The following is a 19,256-nucleotide window of genomic DNA, read 5'->3' on the forward strand; positions in this document are numbered from 1 at the left end:
ACTGGATTTACTGCACATCTCTGTCCTCAGCAAATCTATTGCTAGTTTGAGTGGCACCATGCTCTGTCTGCAACCTGTTTTGAAGTCCCTAATTCTTGTCATGTAGAGAAAGGAGAGACATATCCCCTAGAGCTGTCACTTCTCCAGGGGGTCAGGCACAATAATCTGGGCCTGTCTGCAATGATCACGCAGTATTTAAGTCCTATGCTGGCATTACCTACGCACAACACAGAAACATACACTGCCAGCTGCTAAATCACACAAACAATTCTTAATGATGTTTTCTTTTTCTTGTACTGCTTAAACAATTGAAATGGTTCTTAAACCTTCAATGTCTCAAGAAAATTGATTAAAACAGCTAATAAAGTAGAAAGGCACCATGAGTGAGAGTGAAAGCTGGACACCTGTGTTCTTCCATTTTGTGGTTGTTGCATGAGAAAGCAGTTGTTGCTTCACATGGCCTCATTACTTTTGCAGATAGGTTGAGGGTGTGCAGTGGTCCCCATGGAATCACCTCTTGTAAAACAGCAAATGATTACAAACCCTGCTCGCACAAGGCTGTCAGAACCTCGTGCAAAATATCAACCACCAAAACACTTCTCCATTTGTTTCCAACAATCTTTAAAAGAAGTAAAAAAAGACTATGGGGTCCTGTTGAGCTGATTTTCATAACCAGCAGCAGTGGGAGGGGGATTTCTGCATTCAGAGTCCCCAGCAGCTCCCATGTTAATTATGCAAACTCACGCAGGGAGACAAACTAGAATATGACTCCAGATCTGAAGAAATTACACAGAAGTGTACAAATGTCTATTCTGAGCAGAGGTCCTTTTCTCTACCCTACTTAGAATGATACTTAATTAACTGAAAAACAAAAATAAGAATCATTATCTGTCTAAAAGCTCAGAATTTACCTTGATTCACCAGTGCCTCAGCACAGAAGTGATATAGGCTAAGCCTCTAAATCAAAATCCTGAGCTTCACAATAAGCTAATTTATGAATTCTTATTTTTGTAAGGTATTATGAGTTTTCCAACATGTGGTGCACTGAAGGATTATGTGACATAAATGTTTGCTACAGACCAGGATCTATCAGGTTAGGGAGTCATAAATGGTGCACTATGATCGTGAAGCAAAGATCTCTTTGAAGAGAAGCATTCAGGGGGATATTTGCTCCTGCTTCTCTAGTGCTCCCTCCTAAACCTCCTATCTCCCACAGCCAAACCTCCCACTGCTCCCATCTGTTGATATGCCGGTGCACCATTAAAGGGCTGCCCTCTTCCCTTGAACAGGCAGCTGCTCTCACGCTGTATGACGTAACTCCAAAACTGGAGTTAAAAGTATACGGAATGTGCTAAATTACCTAGACAATATGTGGAGTTAATTTGGTTTTGGAATTTCCTTTTTTTTCCCCCCCAGTAAATCTGGAACATAGGAACACAGTTGAAAGCATAAACAATCGACAAAAAAAAAACCCCACTGTATAAAAAAGCCAATCTCCTCAAACAAAGTCCATTAGGGATGTTACAAAATTTCAATATTAGGTTGACTCTTTCGGTTCATAAGCATGCTCTAGAATAAATATGAAAGAACACATTGCTGGTTTTATGCAAGGACTTGAGAAACATTTCAGTTCTAAATCATAGACAGCTAAAGTATAAAAAGGTTAAAAAGAACAGCAGAAGAGGAATGTGAGGACAATATATTTTCTTGTAATACTCTTTAACACCAAGATTTTGGTTCCTATGACAACAGAAAGACTGAAATGCATTGTTTTCCATCCCAGATGTGGTTGTATTTCATTAGAGGGCAAAAGACATATGCAAAGTAAAAGTTAAGGCTTAAAAAAAAAAAGTGATTAAAGACCCTAGATGTTTTTGTTTTTCTGAAAGTGTAAACATGCTAATGAAGGTGCATTTCAGACAGGGCTGGACACTCTTTTGAGGTGTCTCAAATTAGACCACCCAAAATTTGAGGTTTTACATGGTTTAGAAAGCAATCATCACTATTGCCTGTGGCTCCTCTCAGTCTGGAGAGGAGGGCTGGAGGACAGACAAACTCATTGTATCCCATCACTCTGCTCCCAGCTGCAAAGTCACAAATGTAATCTCTAAGGACAAATAATATTTTATTAAAGAACAACAGAGGCTAACATTGAGTATGAACATACATACACGTTACGTGCAGGTAGAGGACTGCGTTGTCAGATCCCAGGCTGTTTTCTACCAACACAGTCACTCGGAATATGCCCACATTCTGGTAGATGTGCTTGATCCCATCTTCTGTCGAGCTGAGATTAGCATACGACACGGCAATGCCGTCTCCAAAATCCACCTGAATGAGGGATCTCTGGAGATCTCCCTGTGTTGATAGAAAAGAGAAACAGTCAAACTAGACTCTACTTTTCTATTGAGAGACTGGATCAGTGGGGTGACCTAGACCAACCACAAGACAGTCACAAGTCTGATGTTACCAAGAGGAAAGGCAGTCACTTCATCAACTTGCTCAGTAGTCAGGGGAGAGAAAGTGACCCCTCTTGAGGCTAACTCAGTTCCACTGTGAAGGAGGTGTCCTCCAAGGTGTGTGCTATATCCCTGCTTTCCTAACTGCCAGGGGACTATGGGATCTTCTGGAAAATATACTGGCTCCTTCCCCTGGGTTTCCTTTTAGCAAAGGTCAGGGTTGTAGTGGGGAACGGTGCTCACCTCAGCAAGTGCTCGGGACATGGGTAGCTACCGAGATTCCCTCAGGACTCTTTGGAACAAGCCACGTTGTGAGCCTCTGTATTTAAAACCATTAAAAGCAGAAAGATAAAACTGAGAAGTCCTCAGGGAAGAGTCAACTATGTGAAAGTGGTGGGGTGTCAAAAGAACTGCTTCAGCCTCTCATGATAGTGACAGCTTACAGCGGCTTATGACTTGCTCAGTGGCCTAATTTAAAATGAGCTGGATTTGTATTTATTTCAGAACAGCTACCAACACTACTGACACTAAGTGGGACCCTTTGTGACTGCCTCAGAAGGGAAGGGCTGATGAACTGACAGAGCTGATTAATCTCTTCTCATCCGGCTTAGAGATAATCCCAGCAGAGCGGGTTTGCAGTATAACTCATATGCCTCTTTGTGGCATTAGTCTCCTGGGCTGCTAATCTAGTACGCTTCAAAATTGTTACAATAAATTACAATAAGTAAATAAAAACCACAGTTGAGAAACAAATAAACAAACAAAAAACAACAACAACAACAAAACCAAATAAAACCCCACTACAAACCAAAAGCCAAGGATATCAGGAATCTGTATTCTCCATACCAAAACAGGCACCTGCTAACGTGAAGTAAACTTAAGACAAGTTTTAATCTTTCACTCCTGAAACTGAATTCTAGCCTGGTATATGCAGCTTCATCAAACTCAATGTCAGAGTCACTCAGCCCTTAAAGGCTTTTAAAACCTGAAAGAGGGGAGTGATGTCATTTTCTTATGCTACTTTAGAAACAAAAAGTATTTTTTTTTCTTTTTTTTTTTGGTTGCAAGTCTGTTTAAAACACAGAGAAGTTAGCCATGCTTGTATACAGAAAAAAAATCCATATAATCTATGCTTCACACACTAGAAACACCTGTAAGATTTTCTCGTATCACGAGGCAGTGATGTGTCTATGGTAAGGACAGTTTCCGACAGCTGAATAGTTACACAGCCTATGCTGACCTGTATAACAACTGTGGCTGCTATAGATCCTCTCCCTTTCAGGTAAGATGCAGTACCTTGTCTTAACTTTAAGTATTCCTGCTCCTTTGGAAAGTGCCCCTCAGTGGCTCCGCACGATATTTACGCTGGGTATGTTCACACTTGCTGGCTCTTGCCATGGAGCAGCTCACTCCACAGCCTGGCGTGCTGAAGCAGCTGCCACTGTCTGGAAGAGTGCCAGTAAGTTAATAGCTGAGGGCAATTCACAAAATTGGCTGAAAGGACATTTAATTTACTTTTGTTTCATTTCCTTTTCCTTTTTTGTTTGTTTGTTTGCTTTTGTTTTTTGTTTCCCTTAAGAGAGAAACAGTCCTCTGGATGCCCAACTGGAATGAAAGGTATCCATGTAAACAGTTGGCATCACGCAGGTTTCCACATCAGAAAGGGAAATGTGTATGAGTATGGCAGGGAATTGTAACATAAACTTTCTATTCCTCGTGTTCTGTCAGTCTTTCTGTAATTTGTTGTGAAGGCAGAAATAGTGGAAGCTTGCCTGAACAGAAGGTGGGAGGAGCAGAGCTATGCCTGGGGATGGCAAGAGACACAATTTTCCCCAGACACTCTCTCTTTATAGGCTGAAGTTGTAGTCGTTACACTACCCTAGCATCCTGCTGGAAGCTCAGTTCCTTCCAAATGGAGGAGACAAAAACAACTCTGTGCTCTGTTCTGGAGGATTCCAGACTGAAGGTGTGGCAGAGGAAAGACATCCCTTGACAGAGGCACATGTCTGGGGATTCCTACAGGTATCTCAGGCCATTTACCTCCTGGTGTCCTGAAGGTAAAGACAACAACTCCTTGTTCTCTTGACAATATCAGTGAGGGCAAAGGAACCCTGAGATGTTACCAAGAAGGCCAACCTGAATACCCTTTTAGAAAGAAACATGGGAATCTTGCATATTAACTCAGCTCCAGGTTGCCCTTGGGTAGTTCTTAACTAAGTTTCTCTTAGTAATTTGGGTAGTTCTTAACTAAGTTTCTCTTAGTAATTAACTTGGTAACATCTGGAGTTTTCAATGACATATTGTTAAACCTGAGAAAGGTGCTTGAGCAACGCAAACTATTAAGGCCTCCATTCAGCAAAGCTCTTAGCAAATTCTCCATTGGATGCTTCGGTAGAAGTCTAAGCACCTGCTTACTTTCTTCTTTGAGACACAAATCGCTGAGGCAAAGGCTTCTACCTGTGTTACACTAGGAGGATCATGCCAGTCCTCAGGAAGAGCCATTAGGAACACAAGAGACAGCCTTAAGTACGGAGTTAGGTCCTTTGTTGAACTGAATTATTTGAAAGGAGATGTGCGGTTTCAAACATGATGCAGTGGTTTGGCCACTCCTTACTGTTTGACCAAGCCAACAGAAGGCATCACATAGGATATGCCTCCACAGACAGAATCGAACATACATGAGCTCCTCAGCTCTGAACCCCTTTCAGAAGGGGAATATATTCTCTCAAGCACAGTGCTGGACTCGAACCAAAGACAGAGATCTCTGAAGTACCCTTAGATGCTCTCCCAGTTCCTCTAGGTCCATCATCACTAGGGCTTTAGTCATCTTTTCTTACTTAAAAAGAGATGATGTCTTCAAACAGTAAAGCCATACTGCTGGGACAAAAGCTGTTCACATGGTTAAAACTGCAGCACCATAGTGATGCTGCTGGCTTTATCATCTCTGAGTATATTTGAGGTCATAAAGTTAAAGTCTATGTCAGGCTGAGGTATATTCCTCTGCATATTTGTGGTAGCAGAGGAAGATGAACACTGGAACACTTGTAGAACACTGGAACAGGTTGCCCAGGTGGAACAGGTGGTGGAAGCTCCATCCCTGGAAATGTTCAAGGCCAGGCTGGATGAGGCTTTGAGCAACCTGATCTAGTTGGGGATGTCCCTGCTCCTTGCAGGAGGGTTGGACTAGTTGAAGGTCCCTTCCAACTCTAACCATTCTATGATTTTAGAACAGCCCTGTTTCTGTGTCAAAATTTGTGCTCTAATGAGTGTTTTTTATTTTGTCTTCAATTTGTCCATAGCCATGAAACCCATGGTCTTACAGGTGCTGCCAGGGAAGGGAGCCATTTCTAAGGCATGCAAGATTTAGATTTCAATTTTTCTTCCAAGATGCTGACAGAGACATTTGAAAATCTAATTAGAGAAGAGCTTCAGCTGCTGTTTCCCCAGTCTTTTTCATTTGTCTTGGCCTTTCCTGTTTTGTTTTAAAACCCCTTGAACTGGAAATACATTTTCCATTCAGTAAGATCCAGGCTATAACACTTCTCTGAAAATGCCATATTTTGAAAAGCTGACATTTAAAATTCTAACTTAGGAAGTGAGAGAAAAGTCAGGAAAACAAAGAGACTGTGTTTTGACTTGTTCTAATGTTTTATCTGTGCCAGGTAAGAGCACAGGCAGAACAAGACAGGAAGAGAAAGCAGGTGAGCCAAAATCAAAACATTTCCCATACAGCCCACACCTGATCTACACAAGCCCCAGCTGTCTCTGTCTCAGGCAGCTCTCCAGAGCTGCTTGCGAGTGGCTGTTTTACCAAAAGAAGTTTTGTTTCGCAACAATTCAATGCATACACATGCATCATGAAAAAACCTCTCCTGTTGCTTTTTCCAGCTTCTCCTTGTCATTTTGACAAGCCCAACACTACATGATAGGTTTTCCTGAAGCTTTTAGCTCAATTAAGGCAGACACAAAACTCCCTGCATTACTTCTGCAGCCACAGCAGAGCACTTGGACACAATCAGCACAGAGGCATCTTCGGGCAGCCTCTCTGGCCTTCATCGTAAGAAGTCTTAATGCCAGTGCTCTTAGACATCAGGGGAGAAATTTGCCAAACTGGCTGCTTGTGGTGATATCTCTGCATTTAGCTCCTGTATTTTAATCATACTCAGCTAGTGAGCAACCAATTACCATAACTGAAAAAAATGAAAGTACTTTTGATGGATGTTTTTTACCTTGTACCAGGTATATGCAATATGCACAAGCTTGGATATAACCCAAAGTACACTGCAATCTTGATAAAGGCTTTAGTCCAGCCGAAGACCTAAGCATATGCTGAACTTCAAGCACGAATACTCCTTTTAGCCTGAAAAGAAGCCCTGGGAATTAAAAACCTGTTTCCCAAGGCCTCATATTATGTCCTTTATCTTTACAAAATTTGTTACTAAAATATAAATCAGAAATTTACTGTTTTCTATGGGATTTTCTCATTAAAAATCCAGGGAGTTTCCAAGCATATATGAAAGATTCCCCTCCCTCCTTTCCCTCCCTGCTCTCCCAAGCCAAATGAACATTTTTTTCCCATATCTTACCAAAAGAATAGAAGTCTAGAGTGTACACAAGACCTGGATGCTTCCAATAAACTGAAGCTTCCTGCCTCAGTGTATCAAGCAACAGCCCATACAGTTTGCAACAATATTTTTACATTTTGACTACTTTTATGCAGCACTCAGTATTTTGACGTATGTGAGACCCACCTAACAGGATTCTCTCTCAAACACTTCATCCAAATCTTGCCCAGAAGGTTGTAATAATGAATTTTCCTTATTAATTTCCATTACTTGTATCTAAACAAAACTATTAAAACAATGAAACAAGGTTCAAGGTTTTTAATTTTTGTTCCCATGTTTCAGATTTAGTTTTTACATCTTCAATTATGCACTGACTCATGCATCTTCCTTACAGATGTTGATAACGGATTTAATTACCCTTTGCAAGAGACAGACACTGCTGTTGTTGGATTATCTTCAGGGATTAATGTTTTGTGCTTTCTTTAGATTAACCCTTTTCCCTCTTTTGCATTTTCCTGTCACCATCAGAAAACATCCAATGATATTTCCATTACAACTGAATATTTACGCATGAGATACCTTCAGTCTAGGTACATTTAAAGCCTATGCTTAATTTTAAACAGATACTCAAGTCCAACTCGATCAAGTACTGAAAAACATGCTTTCCTGTGTAAATTCCTGCTTTCAGAGAGATACTCTTAACTTTTTAAAATCAGAAACTGAATAGAAATACGTCTTTTATCAAAGCAGATAGTTTGATACTCTTCATATGTGCTTCTTTCTCTAGACTAAAACAGTTAATTGTACTAATCAAACCATTCATTCTGACTGCCAGTTGTGCCAGCTCAACTCAGCTGTGAATTTTTTCTACTGGAGTAAATCTTCTGTGCTCCATAGGAATCAACAAGTACAGCCTCTCAGGATTATGCAGAATAATTCAACTTGTGTGACTGGAGGTGCATTACAATATTGTAGTGCTGTGTGTCATCATGAAGGTGAGGTCAGCTTTGACATATTTTCATGGAATTTCAGCAGTGAGCTTAAAAATGCATGAAAGGCTCTGATTTCTCCTAACTAGCTTGTCATGATCAGTAATACAGAAAATGCAATTATAATTCAGATGGGGGAAGGAATATACTGATCTTTATCTGTGTATTATTAACAAAAATGTGTTTGTGTTAGTAAGATAAACAGCCATGATTCCACATGTGTGTTGAAATTTAGCATGAAGGTTTCATGTTTCTGTAATCATTACTAACTTGTGATATCAAAACAGGGAACACAGTAGGATACCATGAAAAAAATACAGACTACACTGCAAGTACTACTAGCTTTGCATCTTTCATTTGGGTACATTAACAATCAAAACAATCCTAATGCTAAACTCATCACTAGAGATTTCAGCTGAGTTGAATCCTGAGTTGCACCAATTGACAGTGCTGAGGTGGGAAATGCTACTGCTATTGTACCCCCCCTATGCTGGGACCCCCCCAGCAGGGTCCCTAGGCTCATTAAATGTACCTGAGACACAGCATACCTTGTACAGCCATTTAACAACATTATCATCTCAGAAAACCATAGCAGTCTTTAGGAAATTCAGGGCTCCATTTGTATATTCACACGGTAACAGAGAGTTCTCTGGCCTTAGGAGCATTCAGCACATAAAGGAAAGGTATGGAGGGCAGGAGGGGGCAAGCAAAACTCTATTTTCAAATGAGGAAATAAAGAAGCAGAAAGGTTAAGCTTCTTACTCAAGGTCACACAGAAAGAGCTCAGAGTGCAGTTCAGGAATGAGTTCAGATTGCCTGAATTCTAGCCCCTGGCCTGAACTGTAGGAATAAATGAGCCTTCTCCGCACATTAGTCTAATCCAAACATCATATAGCAGCAGCAGCAAGTATTCAAAAGTAAGCCAAAATCTACTCCCAGCGGAATGGCTTTGTCAAGTGAGAACTGAAGCAGGCTTGGAATGTCAAAGACTTTTGGCTGTCATTTTATCAAGATAAAAAAAATAAATCAGACGTGGCAGTTTTTCTGTGAATTATCTGTAATGAAACAGCCAAAGCCCTGAACTCTTCTGCCCTGAATGTCTTTACGATCCATTTCCTCAGCAAAGATGTATGAACAATCAGATGAAACAAGGTTGAAAGCCATTGTGTTGAATAGCACTGCTCTGGAGGCTGCGGCTTTCGGTGGCAAAAGACCCGTATGATCATGTGATGAGGAAGGCACGCAAAACAACCCCCAGTTTATAAAATTCCTCTATTTTCTACAACAGAGCAGCAAAATATGTCAGGGACATTGAGTTGAAGAACTTCAGTAGGAAAAATGGCTTTGTAATTTTTGCTTTTAGGTTTCTTTTGCTGCTGTGCAAAAGTAAAGTAAGGATTCAGGTTGTCTAGGGTGAGAAACAACTCTGCTGTTGAATGCTGCCGTGTGAAAGGTACCAGCCATGGGTTTGCGCACACAGGTCAGGCCAGGTCAAAGCATTAACCTTTAAACTTGCAGCATTTTGAGGCACTGGGAAAATTTGCTTTTAAGTATAACCAGTTTTTCTCCTGTGCTGCTATTTAGTGTCAGAGATGCTGTTGTTATTCTGCTTAGCTCAATGGAAATTTAAGAGCAAAATTACCCACATAAGAATGGTGCCCTCTTTATTAACCACTTCCATAATGCCTTGTACAATGGGACATATGCTAATTATAAAAGGAAATATTGATGCTTCCAGGCTGCTGTCACCCAGTAAGACTATTAATATGACTATATCTAGGTTAATGGGAGAAGTAACCTGGACAAACCTTTCCAAAAACGGAACCAAGATATTAGGTGCAAAGTGACTTTGCAAACAGTTTTTAAGAAGTCATACAGAAATCCTGAAAGGTGACAGGAAAGTTAGACCACTTTGGAATGCATTCTTACATTCGTATTATTTAAATATGAGTTGTTAGTTGTTTTTGCTTTTAATGATATTTATAAGCTGCCAGATACAAATGCTTTACGGGAAAATTTCATGTGAGTCAGAGTTAGAGAAATTGGGCCAGAATCCCAGCTCTCAGAAATCAGCAATGCTCTATAATCTGCTGGCTTTGGTGCCTGGCCCCACTTTACTTGCACAGACTTCAGTGATTATTTTCCTTTTGTGTCTTCTCCAATAGCAGAACACTTCTGAATGCCTTGTCCTTGTTTTTATCTTCAGACATCTTTTACTGACATTGTGTCACTGTCAGAATGACACAGGCCCAGCCCTCAGTATCACCATAGGCACAAGAAGGCTTTACAAGAAACCTATGCATTATGGTTCCTGCCTCCGAATCCCATATTTGAATGAAAACAGCCCACTATTTGCCTCTCCCTCCCCTCTTAGTAAACCCCTCCAACAAGGACATGTAGTGACTTCTCAGGGCCTCCAGGAAGCCTGCCTCTGCAGTTCAGTCTTCTTTTCAGACCCAAGTGGTCCTTAGATAGAGTAGAAAGCCCTAGAAAGATAATAGGAGTACAAACCTCAAACGAATTCTCCTGCCTTGGCTCACCAGCTTCTTACCTTTTTCTTTTCCTACAGGTCAAGTGGAATATAGGCATGAAAAAAGAGAGCTGGGAGGCTGCGGGTGTATGGAATAGCTCTGCAGATCTGAAGGCTTCAAACTGTCTCAGAGGGGTACAAGAGATGTTAAGATGCAAGGGGACTACAATAGAAACAAAAGCCATTGGCTTTTTACATCCTAAAAGATACTAAGTGTGACACAAGCTAAAGGAAGAGTCCCAACCAGGGTGAAGTGCTTAAAAATATTGGCCATCATTCCAGCGAGCAATGGTTGAACAGGACACATTTTCTTCATATGCCATTGGGAAAAACTGTGCATGCATACAGAGACATATCCAGCCTTTTTTTAACTTGTCTGATGCCTTCTCTTCAGCAAAAATGGAGTAGTACAGATTTTATTGATGCTGAACATCCTGGGTTGTACTGTGCTGTGTACCCGTGCAGGGCAGAATTAAATAGAAAATGGGAAGTTCTTGTTTTGTGACACTTCTGCCTTGTTTAGAAGGGAAATAAACTTCCCTTTGCAAAGTGGGGTTGGACTAAAAAAATCTCCAGACTTCAGTTCCAACCTCAATTATTTGGTGATTCCATGAAATCAGTATCTATTCTATAAAAAGGTGGTTGTTCTTTCGCTGAGTTTTTTAACTTTTCTAGTGAGTGGTGTGATTTTTGCTACTGAAACAGTTAATACAGTAAATGCTTTAGTGTATGTATAACTGTGCCACATACATACAATAAACCACAGTTTATTCTCCTATATAGGAGAATATATTATTCTCTCTATATATATAGCTTGCGTATAGCTGGGCAATTTTTCTTCTTTGTTGAATACTTCTTCTGCTGTAACATCAGCCCAAAGTCATTGTCAGATTGGGTCAAATTCACCCAAAAATTTTGTTTGTTTCTCTGCAAACTCTTTATATTGACAAATCTAGGAGGAGGAGGTCAAGATTCATCTAGCAGGAAGAATAACCAGAAAGGATGGAGATGGATCAATACCGTTTCAGTCCCCAGAGCAATTCCTAACCTCTTCCTTTATCAGCTATACTGAAAGAAGGGCCCCCTTTAGATCTCCTCAGAAGCTGACTCACCCATCAAAATATACTTTACATAGTCCTTGATACACAGCATGAGAAAGACACCAACTCCTAAGGGACAAGGTGTTGCTTCCAGACTCTCGTGAATACTGAAGGAGGGCTATCAAAAAAGATCAGAATCAACAGAAAAGATAGAACAATTCGCAGATCCCTGTATGAGAGAGTGGTCAGGGTATTCTTACAGGATACGTGAGCTGAAGCACTCACAGAAGGAAACATTGTCCTGACTTTCCCACAGTGCTGGTGATTGTCTCTCCCTCTGACTACTGGCATAACTCTGATAGTGTTGTGACTGACTTCTCAGATTACCCATCTCCTTCTCTCAATCTGTTTTAAAACTTTGCTGAGAATAGAAAGGTGATACAATGAATGCTTTTCTTTTTTTTCGGTTTTTTTTTTTTTGGTTGGTTGGTTGGGTTTTTTTTTAAGCCTGAAGACTTTGAATCTTGTTTTGGCTTTTTATTCTTCATCTTTAAACATGGAAATCAATAATTTATCCAGAGGAAATATGTTTCTACTGTTAGGATAGAATCTACAGTAGCAACATTGTATGACTGTCACTACTGAAATAAAGTGACCACATTTTGGAGAAAATGAACATTCAGGTCAAAAAAATGCTTCAGGTTAGATATGATTTATTGTATGTTATTGCCTTTACAAATCAGGACACCTGTTTCCTGGGGAAAGCATCAATAATAGAGATGTAAAACCCCAACACACTCCTACAAAACTCAGCTCCAGAGGTCATCCTCATTTCTCTTTCCTCACTACAGATGACATTTACTATGCAGAGGGTCAGAAGTAATTTCCATGAATGCTGTAGGCTGTAAAGGATTTACATTGTCCCCTAGTGTAAAAGAAGAGTTGTTTCAGGATGTATTGGCCAGCTAAACAGGAAAAAGAATAGAAGTTTACAGAAATTAAACTGGATTAGGGAAAAAGAGAAAATAGTTACTTTGTGAATGCTATTATTCGGGAACCTACAATCTCCACCCACCTACATTGCGGAGCTGGCTGACTTTATCCCACACTCTCTTGGTTCACCTTTTCACCACTTTGCAAACTTTGTCTGGCATGAATCAGACTCAAATACACCCATGGGGCCTGGGATGCAACATAAAAATAGAGCCTACCTCTTCCAGCTGCACTAGGAAAGTGACATTGTGCCCCTGCTCAGCTGTCAGTTTGCCGTCAGATGTGATTATGCGAAGGCCCTGAGGGGCTTTGCCAGGACATTGCTGTGGTTTGGCTGTGTACCGTTCTCTCACACCATCCGTGCAGTTATTAGAAACAACTTTCCGGTACCTGAAAAGCAAAAGAGAAATCTGTGGAAAATGCTGCCAGTGAGCATAAGAGGGTTAACTGGGAACAGGGAGGAATTTTTGAGATTTCTTTAGACTAAGGAGATTGGAAGAGAACTGATTCCCAAACATGTTTTAGCATTCATCTCAGGCAAGCATTCCTCACATGCCTAACATATAAGTAGTTAATATTGTCGTTAATGGCTTGTAATATTCTCCTGCATAGCACACCTATATACCACATATTAATAAATTGCCTAAACCATAAAATTATATGATGATCTATGTTACATGTTAAATAACTATAAAGTTATAAAAAATTATAGACATATACAGTATGGAATTGTATTCAATTATTACACTGTTAGGTACAGTGTAATAGCTTTTCTCACATGCTTTCCACTTCTCACCGGTTGTGAGGCAACTCTCTCTAAAAATGCAACCCCCGAGAGCTACAAAAATAAGAGAGTTGAAGAAAAAAGCAAATTCTGCTTATCCTTGAGTGTACAAAATGCCAAAATGCAGCTTGAGTACCTTTGTTTGCTTTGATCGCTTGCATCAGGAATTAAGTTTGAGGTCAGTATCTTAGCTTAAACTACATCTTCCATTGACTTCCAAGAGGGCCAAAGAATAATCAGCTTTCAGGCCAACTGCCCATCTATTACTTCAGTTCACATATACATCAGTTTCATCTCTTTCCTCTATTTTTTTCCCATCCTTTCTGCCTCAACAGATCCCACATGATCTTAAGAGGAGTCTTTTCAGAGACTTTAATGATTTGGCCTTTGCCTTACAGATTTCCCCCCAAGTTTCTTTAAGGCATCATTTCTCAGATAAAGTTCTAGGCCATACACGATGGAGATCTGGAGTGCCAGACTGTGCACCTTTACAAAGTCAGTGAAGAAGAGGCCCCAAGGGCTTCAGCCAGCTTTGAGACACCTATAGTAAATGGAATCTGTAGTTGTCATTGGGTTAAAGTCCATACGGGTGCTCTAGCTAAAGAAAATCTAGTGTGCCACTTACCCAGTGCTGTTGAGGTAACTTTGCCCAAGGCTACAGTCTTTCGACAAGGAAGATGGGTTATACCAAAATGCTGGTAAACACTGCCCATTACTGTGACGTTCATATCCATAATCACTGGTTTAGCATTAAAAGAAACCATCATATAAAAAAAAAAAAGAAAGAACAAATACAGATATTAGCTCATGCTCTCTAATATTGATACAAGTTTTGATTTCCCTCAACCTGTTTACTAGGATTTCTGATTTTTTATTGATAGAACAAATTCTTCATCCCACTTTAGCTTTTTTTTTTTTGTAGATGGTAGAGTTACCTTGCATACATCTCAGTGTAAGCAAGCAGAACCAGACCAGGTAGTTTATGAGCTATTGCATTGTGTTCTTCCTCCACAGTCTAACAGTGCTTCGCAAGCTAAACTCTAGCCTCAAATATAATAAAAGCTAGAGATCTAAGCTAAGTTCAATCACTGCTGTCTCAGTCATATTATAGAACACTAAAGTGCTAAACAGTTAATTGTATTTAGAAACTATATCACATGAGTTGTAGAGGAGTATTTACAGCCCTGAGAGAGCTCTCGCTAAAGGCATTAACAGCATATTCTGTAATGGAAAAGGCGGCTGTGATCTTCAATTCTATTTTTGTTTGAAAGAGGAACTGCTATCAAAAATTGTGTGTTAGAAACAATGAGTCAACCTGTAATCTTTTGTTCCAATTTGGGTTTAGCTATGACTAATATTGCTTTGGTTCCACTAAACAATAGCTCAAATTGTTTTTGATTCCAGGTAAACAAAAACTCTATAAAAATTGTTATTGTGGAACAAATAAACAAACAAAAAACCTCTTTAATCAGTATTCCATTCACATGTGGTTTTACTCTCCAACCATTGAGTAACAAAGATTGTTTTGTTTGAAAATCGTTCTTATTTCTTTTACTAAGCTTTCTCTATAGCTCAAAACAGAGAATTTAATAGGATGTCATTTCTGCGAATTGCTATACATAGTCCACCAACTCCATTCCAATATTCCAGTTGTAATATGATCCTTGATCTAAAAAAGTTGCTTTTTTTGCACAGCACTTTTTTTTGCTTATTATCTTTAATGTCTCAGTATCAAGTAGTTTGATATTCTAAGAAAAGAGGAGTAGTATGTGACTAAAGGCTCCTCTTTGTAAATGTAAAGGAGCAGAGAGGAAAAACAGGACATGGAGGAACGCCAATAATCAGATCACACCCAGCGGAGCCCCTGCCCCAGCTCCTCCCTTTCTGGAACAAAGTATGATGGTGTAAAACAAAAATTTAATGAATCACTATTAAACAATTTTAAGAAGCCTAGGACTGATCTAAGATATGAGACAAAAAAAAAAAAAAGAGAGAAATTGGGCAATTTCTTTTTGTAAAATTTCTTATACTTGTTATCAAAAGCGGTATATTGGGAATAATTTTGTCACCACTTTTTACTCCTGCCTGCAGCTCTTCCTTCAGAATAATAATTAAAAAAATGTTTTGAAGTAATCTAAAAAAGGCAAAATTAAAAAGACTACATTAAGCAAAAGAAAATTAAAGCTGCATATCACTTGGGAAAACTCCTAAACATCTATTAGACTGCACAACTGTTCCAAAGGAACATTTTGACAGTGTGGTGCTTGGGATATCTACAACAAGTAATTCAGAACTTACTCTAGGAAACAGCCATGAAATAGATGACCTAAATGGTCTTTTTCCTCAGTTTTTGGACTGAATTTGCATCAATATATTTACTCAGATGCTAGTGACTGAATGTTGCTTAATTGCCTTGGAAACATCAGCCAGCCTGTTCTCCCACTGCCATGTGCTTCTCTAATCACCCTTGTTGGAATAAGACCACTAGAGCGGCAGAATGCAGTTTATAATGAACACCATCACCATTCTGATTTGCTTCGAGAAAACAAATATTTACACACAAGTGGGACTCCTGTATTTTTGTAACACATTTGTCAACACTCTGCAGCACTGTATTCCTAAGTTATCATGTGTCACTCTAATTAAAAAGTTGCAACACTGTACACACACAATGTTCTGTAATCAGTTAGGTGAAAACAAAGCAAAATAATAAGTTAAATCTGCCTCAGAGGGGGTCAGTACCCACAGTCCAATCTGATGCAGTAGTATCAGTCTGGGATTTCTCACTATACACGTCTAGACTTGTGTCATAATTTTGGTTCCTTGCACATCTGGACAAGCCAAGCTTGACTTAACTAGGTTTGACTATACTTTGATCATATTCCTCAAACTCAAAAGAATGAAATTATAGGATTTTTCACAGCAGAAATAGTTCTAAGCACAGAAGTTTCACAGTGTTGTTTTCAGGCTTGCAAATCGTCTGGCTCATTAAGGCCCTCAGAAATATCATCCCAGTAAATGACATGAATTGTTGTTCCATATCTCTCTGCAGATGCACCAGCCGCCCGTTCTCCTCTGCAGTCTTGGAATGTAATGAATTCCTTGGCTACAGGCTGGTGCACGCAGAACACTGATGCTGACAACAAATTGCTGCCTACAATTTGGCACAACAGGTTTTGTAGCAATCAACAAGCATTAGCATCAATTGGATTGCCATAGCATGAGCCAGTATAGCAAAATCTGGAGACCAGGAAGGCATCAGCTTTAGACTGCAATCAGCTAGCCGAGTCATTGCCTGGTAACTGGGAATTGGAATTTGCATCTATTGATGCTGTTTTGTGCCTGCCTGAAAAGAACTCAGGTGAAATAGATAATGTACCTATCAAAAAGAGTGGAGCATTTACCAGCAGGGATTGTTTCATTGATATGAAGCAGTCTATCACCTGGCTCTCACTGATGAGAATTTTACTCTAGCCACCTTTACTGATTTAAACTGGAATCCTACTTGTCTTAGTCAACTATAATTGTAGTTCGTTTTCTGCAATTAGAGACAGACATGCATTCATTCCAGAAGTTCTGTATTCCTGCTCAAACGTCATGGTGAATTCTCCTAAGATTACGTGCAGCACAGGTAATAATCGAAGGAAAATAAATCCCTTAAGGAAGTTTATAGTTTGAATACAGACCTGAAAAACATACTGTCTTGGAAGAACTGTAAATCCATGTGAAATTATTAAAACTGCACTGTTTTAAGATATAATCAGTTAAGTAAGATGAGTGATTCTCATGCTCATACCTTCTAAAAATCAAGACACGACTTAACATATAACCACAGGACTTAACACTAACAGTTTTACCTTAATGTCAGCTATATCAGAAACTGAAAATGTTACTTGTGGTTTTGCTGTGCTTTGAAAACTTTTCAGACATTAAATGGGGTGGAATCAAGGTATCTGTGATTACAGTCATCTTTGTTTTACAGTTTCCAAAAGCCCTTGTGGAAAAAAAAAAATTAACTGTGGCCACAGCCCTAGTAAAGTCTTACCACATTTTTTTCCACTTAATATCATTGTCTAATAATGAAGTAAAGTATAAGTGTAGATTTCTGTTACAGGGGAGCTGTGCTTGCTTCCCAGTACTACAGGATCTGACATGGGATTTATCTCAGAGAAAAGACGGATTCAGCTGAAGTTTGAATTACACATGAAGGCATGTGATTATAATTGCATCACAGTATTTGGAATACCAACCATAACAGCTTATGTTAATTGTGTTAATTATGTTAATTCCCCAGAATCTTAGTAAATTCATGCCTGGTAGAGATCTAGGCCCCTAAAGATGCAGAGATGCACCAGAGACTTTGCATAGCGAATCTGCATTTTCCACAGACATTCAAAATGAACTTTAAAATTAATTCAAAACTACTATTCATTAGTTAACCAAGACTATCTCAATGAGAAAGTAAAGTTAGTTAACATAAGGGTCCAAATGTAGGTGTATTTCAGCACCGGCACCTGCACGGTTGTCTGAATTGATGAGCCATAATGCACAAAGCAAACAGAGTTTAATCACATCCAGTATCTGTCTGCCTCCCCACTGTTTGTCAGGACGGTTTTGCATGATGCAGGACTCTGATGTTTTAGCATAAGAACTAAATCCAGCAAGCAGGTCTGTAATTTAAGTGCCAGACAATAAAAAAGAGCTTACCAGATCCTTGCTGACTGCATCAGTGAAATAAATAGGTTTGAGTCTCAATTGCACTAAGGCTCCTTTGCACGTCTCTGGCTATCCAAAGTCAGTAGTACCAGCGTGAACAGGCTCATACTTCCCACGAAAGCGTGAGATATGGGAATACCGATAGGAGAAGCCCTTGGTACTAATCACAGCGGGATTCAGAGGGAGGACTGACAGAGCGACACTTAACTCAAAGTTTCTATTAAAGGGCCTCGGAGACAGGTAGCTGAAGGATGAACACTACCAAAGACTTCCATTCATGTCTAGGAAGCGTTGCTACTGAAGAGATATTGCCATAATAATGCTCAAACAGCAGGAAGGAACGCAATGTAAGGAAAGTGGTAAATTAATGCTTTAATAACACCCGAGTAATGGTGTCATCCATTTACCCAAATCAATTAAACAAAGAAGGACACTCTTGTTTCCAAGCTGTTGCTAGGACAGGTTTGCAGAGGGCCCCGCAGGTTTCCCTCGCTCCATTCCTGCAGCGCTGTTGCCCTCTGGCTGGAAGTCTCAGTCCCCATACAGGGAACGCTGCCCGTGCCCCAGCCAGGGCCAGCTCCAGCCCATCAGAAGAGGGGTCTTCTGTCAGAAGGGTTTGGGTTCCCGAGGCTCAAGGAACTACACCCATTTGTAATGTCACTAAAGTTTTGTTGCTGTGTAAAACAATAAACAAATGTGCCCTTTTCTCTGAGAAAGAACTACTATGTGCTGAATACAAGTTTCAAATGAACATGGAGTTTATGATATTACCAGGAGAAAAGAACATTGTAAAATCTTTATGTCCTTTATAACTCGCATTTTTCCCCTGAACTGACAATAAGGCATTCGCAAGATTAACAGCAATAACACTTTTTTTTTTCCACTTTACCTGACCACACAGATATATGTTTTTACTCCAAGCACTGACAAGCTTAGGTAATAAAATTTTCTTCACACAAATTCAAGTGTCTAAACAGCAAAGAAAGTCCTTCTCTGACTGGGGCAAGGATTGTTGTCTTCAATTCCGTATACAAGTCTGGGTCCTGTTAGCATTGATGTTAATGTAAAAAGCTACCCAGTTTATTTCAAGATTGCAAAATCAAATGCAGCCGGCAAAGGGGCTTCTCCCTGCCTGGAGGATACGTGTCCCCTTCAATCTCCTTCAATTAAGAGCCCTGCT

General features: G+C 39.8%; 1 protein-coding gene across 2 annotated transcripts in view; it reads right to left on the reverse strand.

Moving 5' to 3' along the window:
• The window catches only part of LOC104475586 (VPS10 domain-containing receptor SorCS1), a 292,980-nt gene that overhangs the window by 27,860 nt on the left and 245,864 nt on the right, over positions 1 to 19,256 (reverse strand). For both annotated transcript variants that reach the window (XM_086752150.1, XM_086752152.1), the window contains exons 17-19: positions 13,986 to 14,099; positions 12,795 to 12,966; positions 2,172 to 2,358 (exon numbers count right to left, since the gene is read on the reverse strand). In XM_086752150.1, coding sequence (XP_086608276.1) covers positions 2,172 to 2,358; positions 12,795 to 12,966; positions 13,986 to 14,099 — 473 coding nt within the window. The remainder of the gene's footprint in view (positions 1 to 2,171; positions 2,359 to 12,794; positions 12,967 to 13,985; positions 14,100 to 19,256) is intronic.

The sequence above is a fragment of the Chlamydotis macqueenii genome, chromosome 7 (genome assembly GCF_036417535.1).
Source record: "Chlamydotis macqueenii isolate bChlMac1 chromosome 7, bChlMac1.mat, whole genome shotgun sequence".
Taxonomy (NCBI): domain Eukaryota; kingdom Metazoa; phylum Chordata; class Aves; order Otidiformes; family Otididae; genus Chlamydotis; species Chlamydotis macqueenii.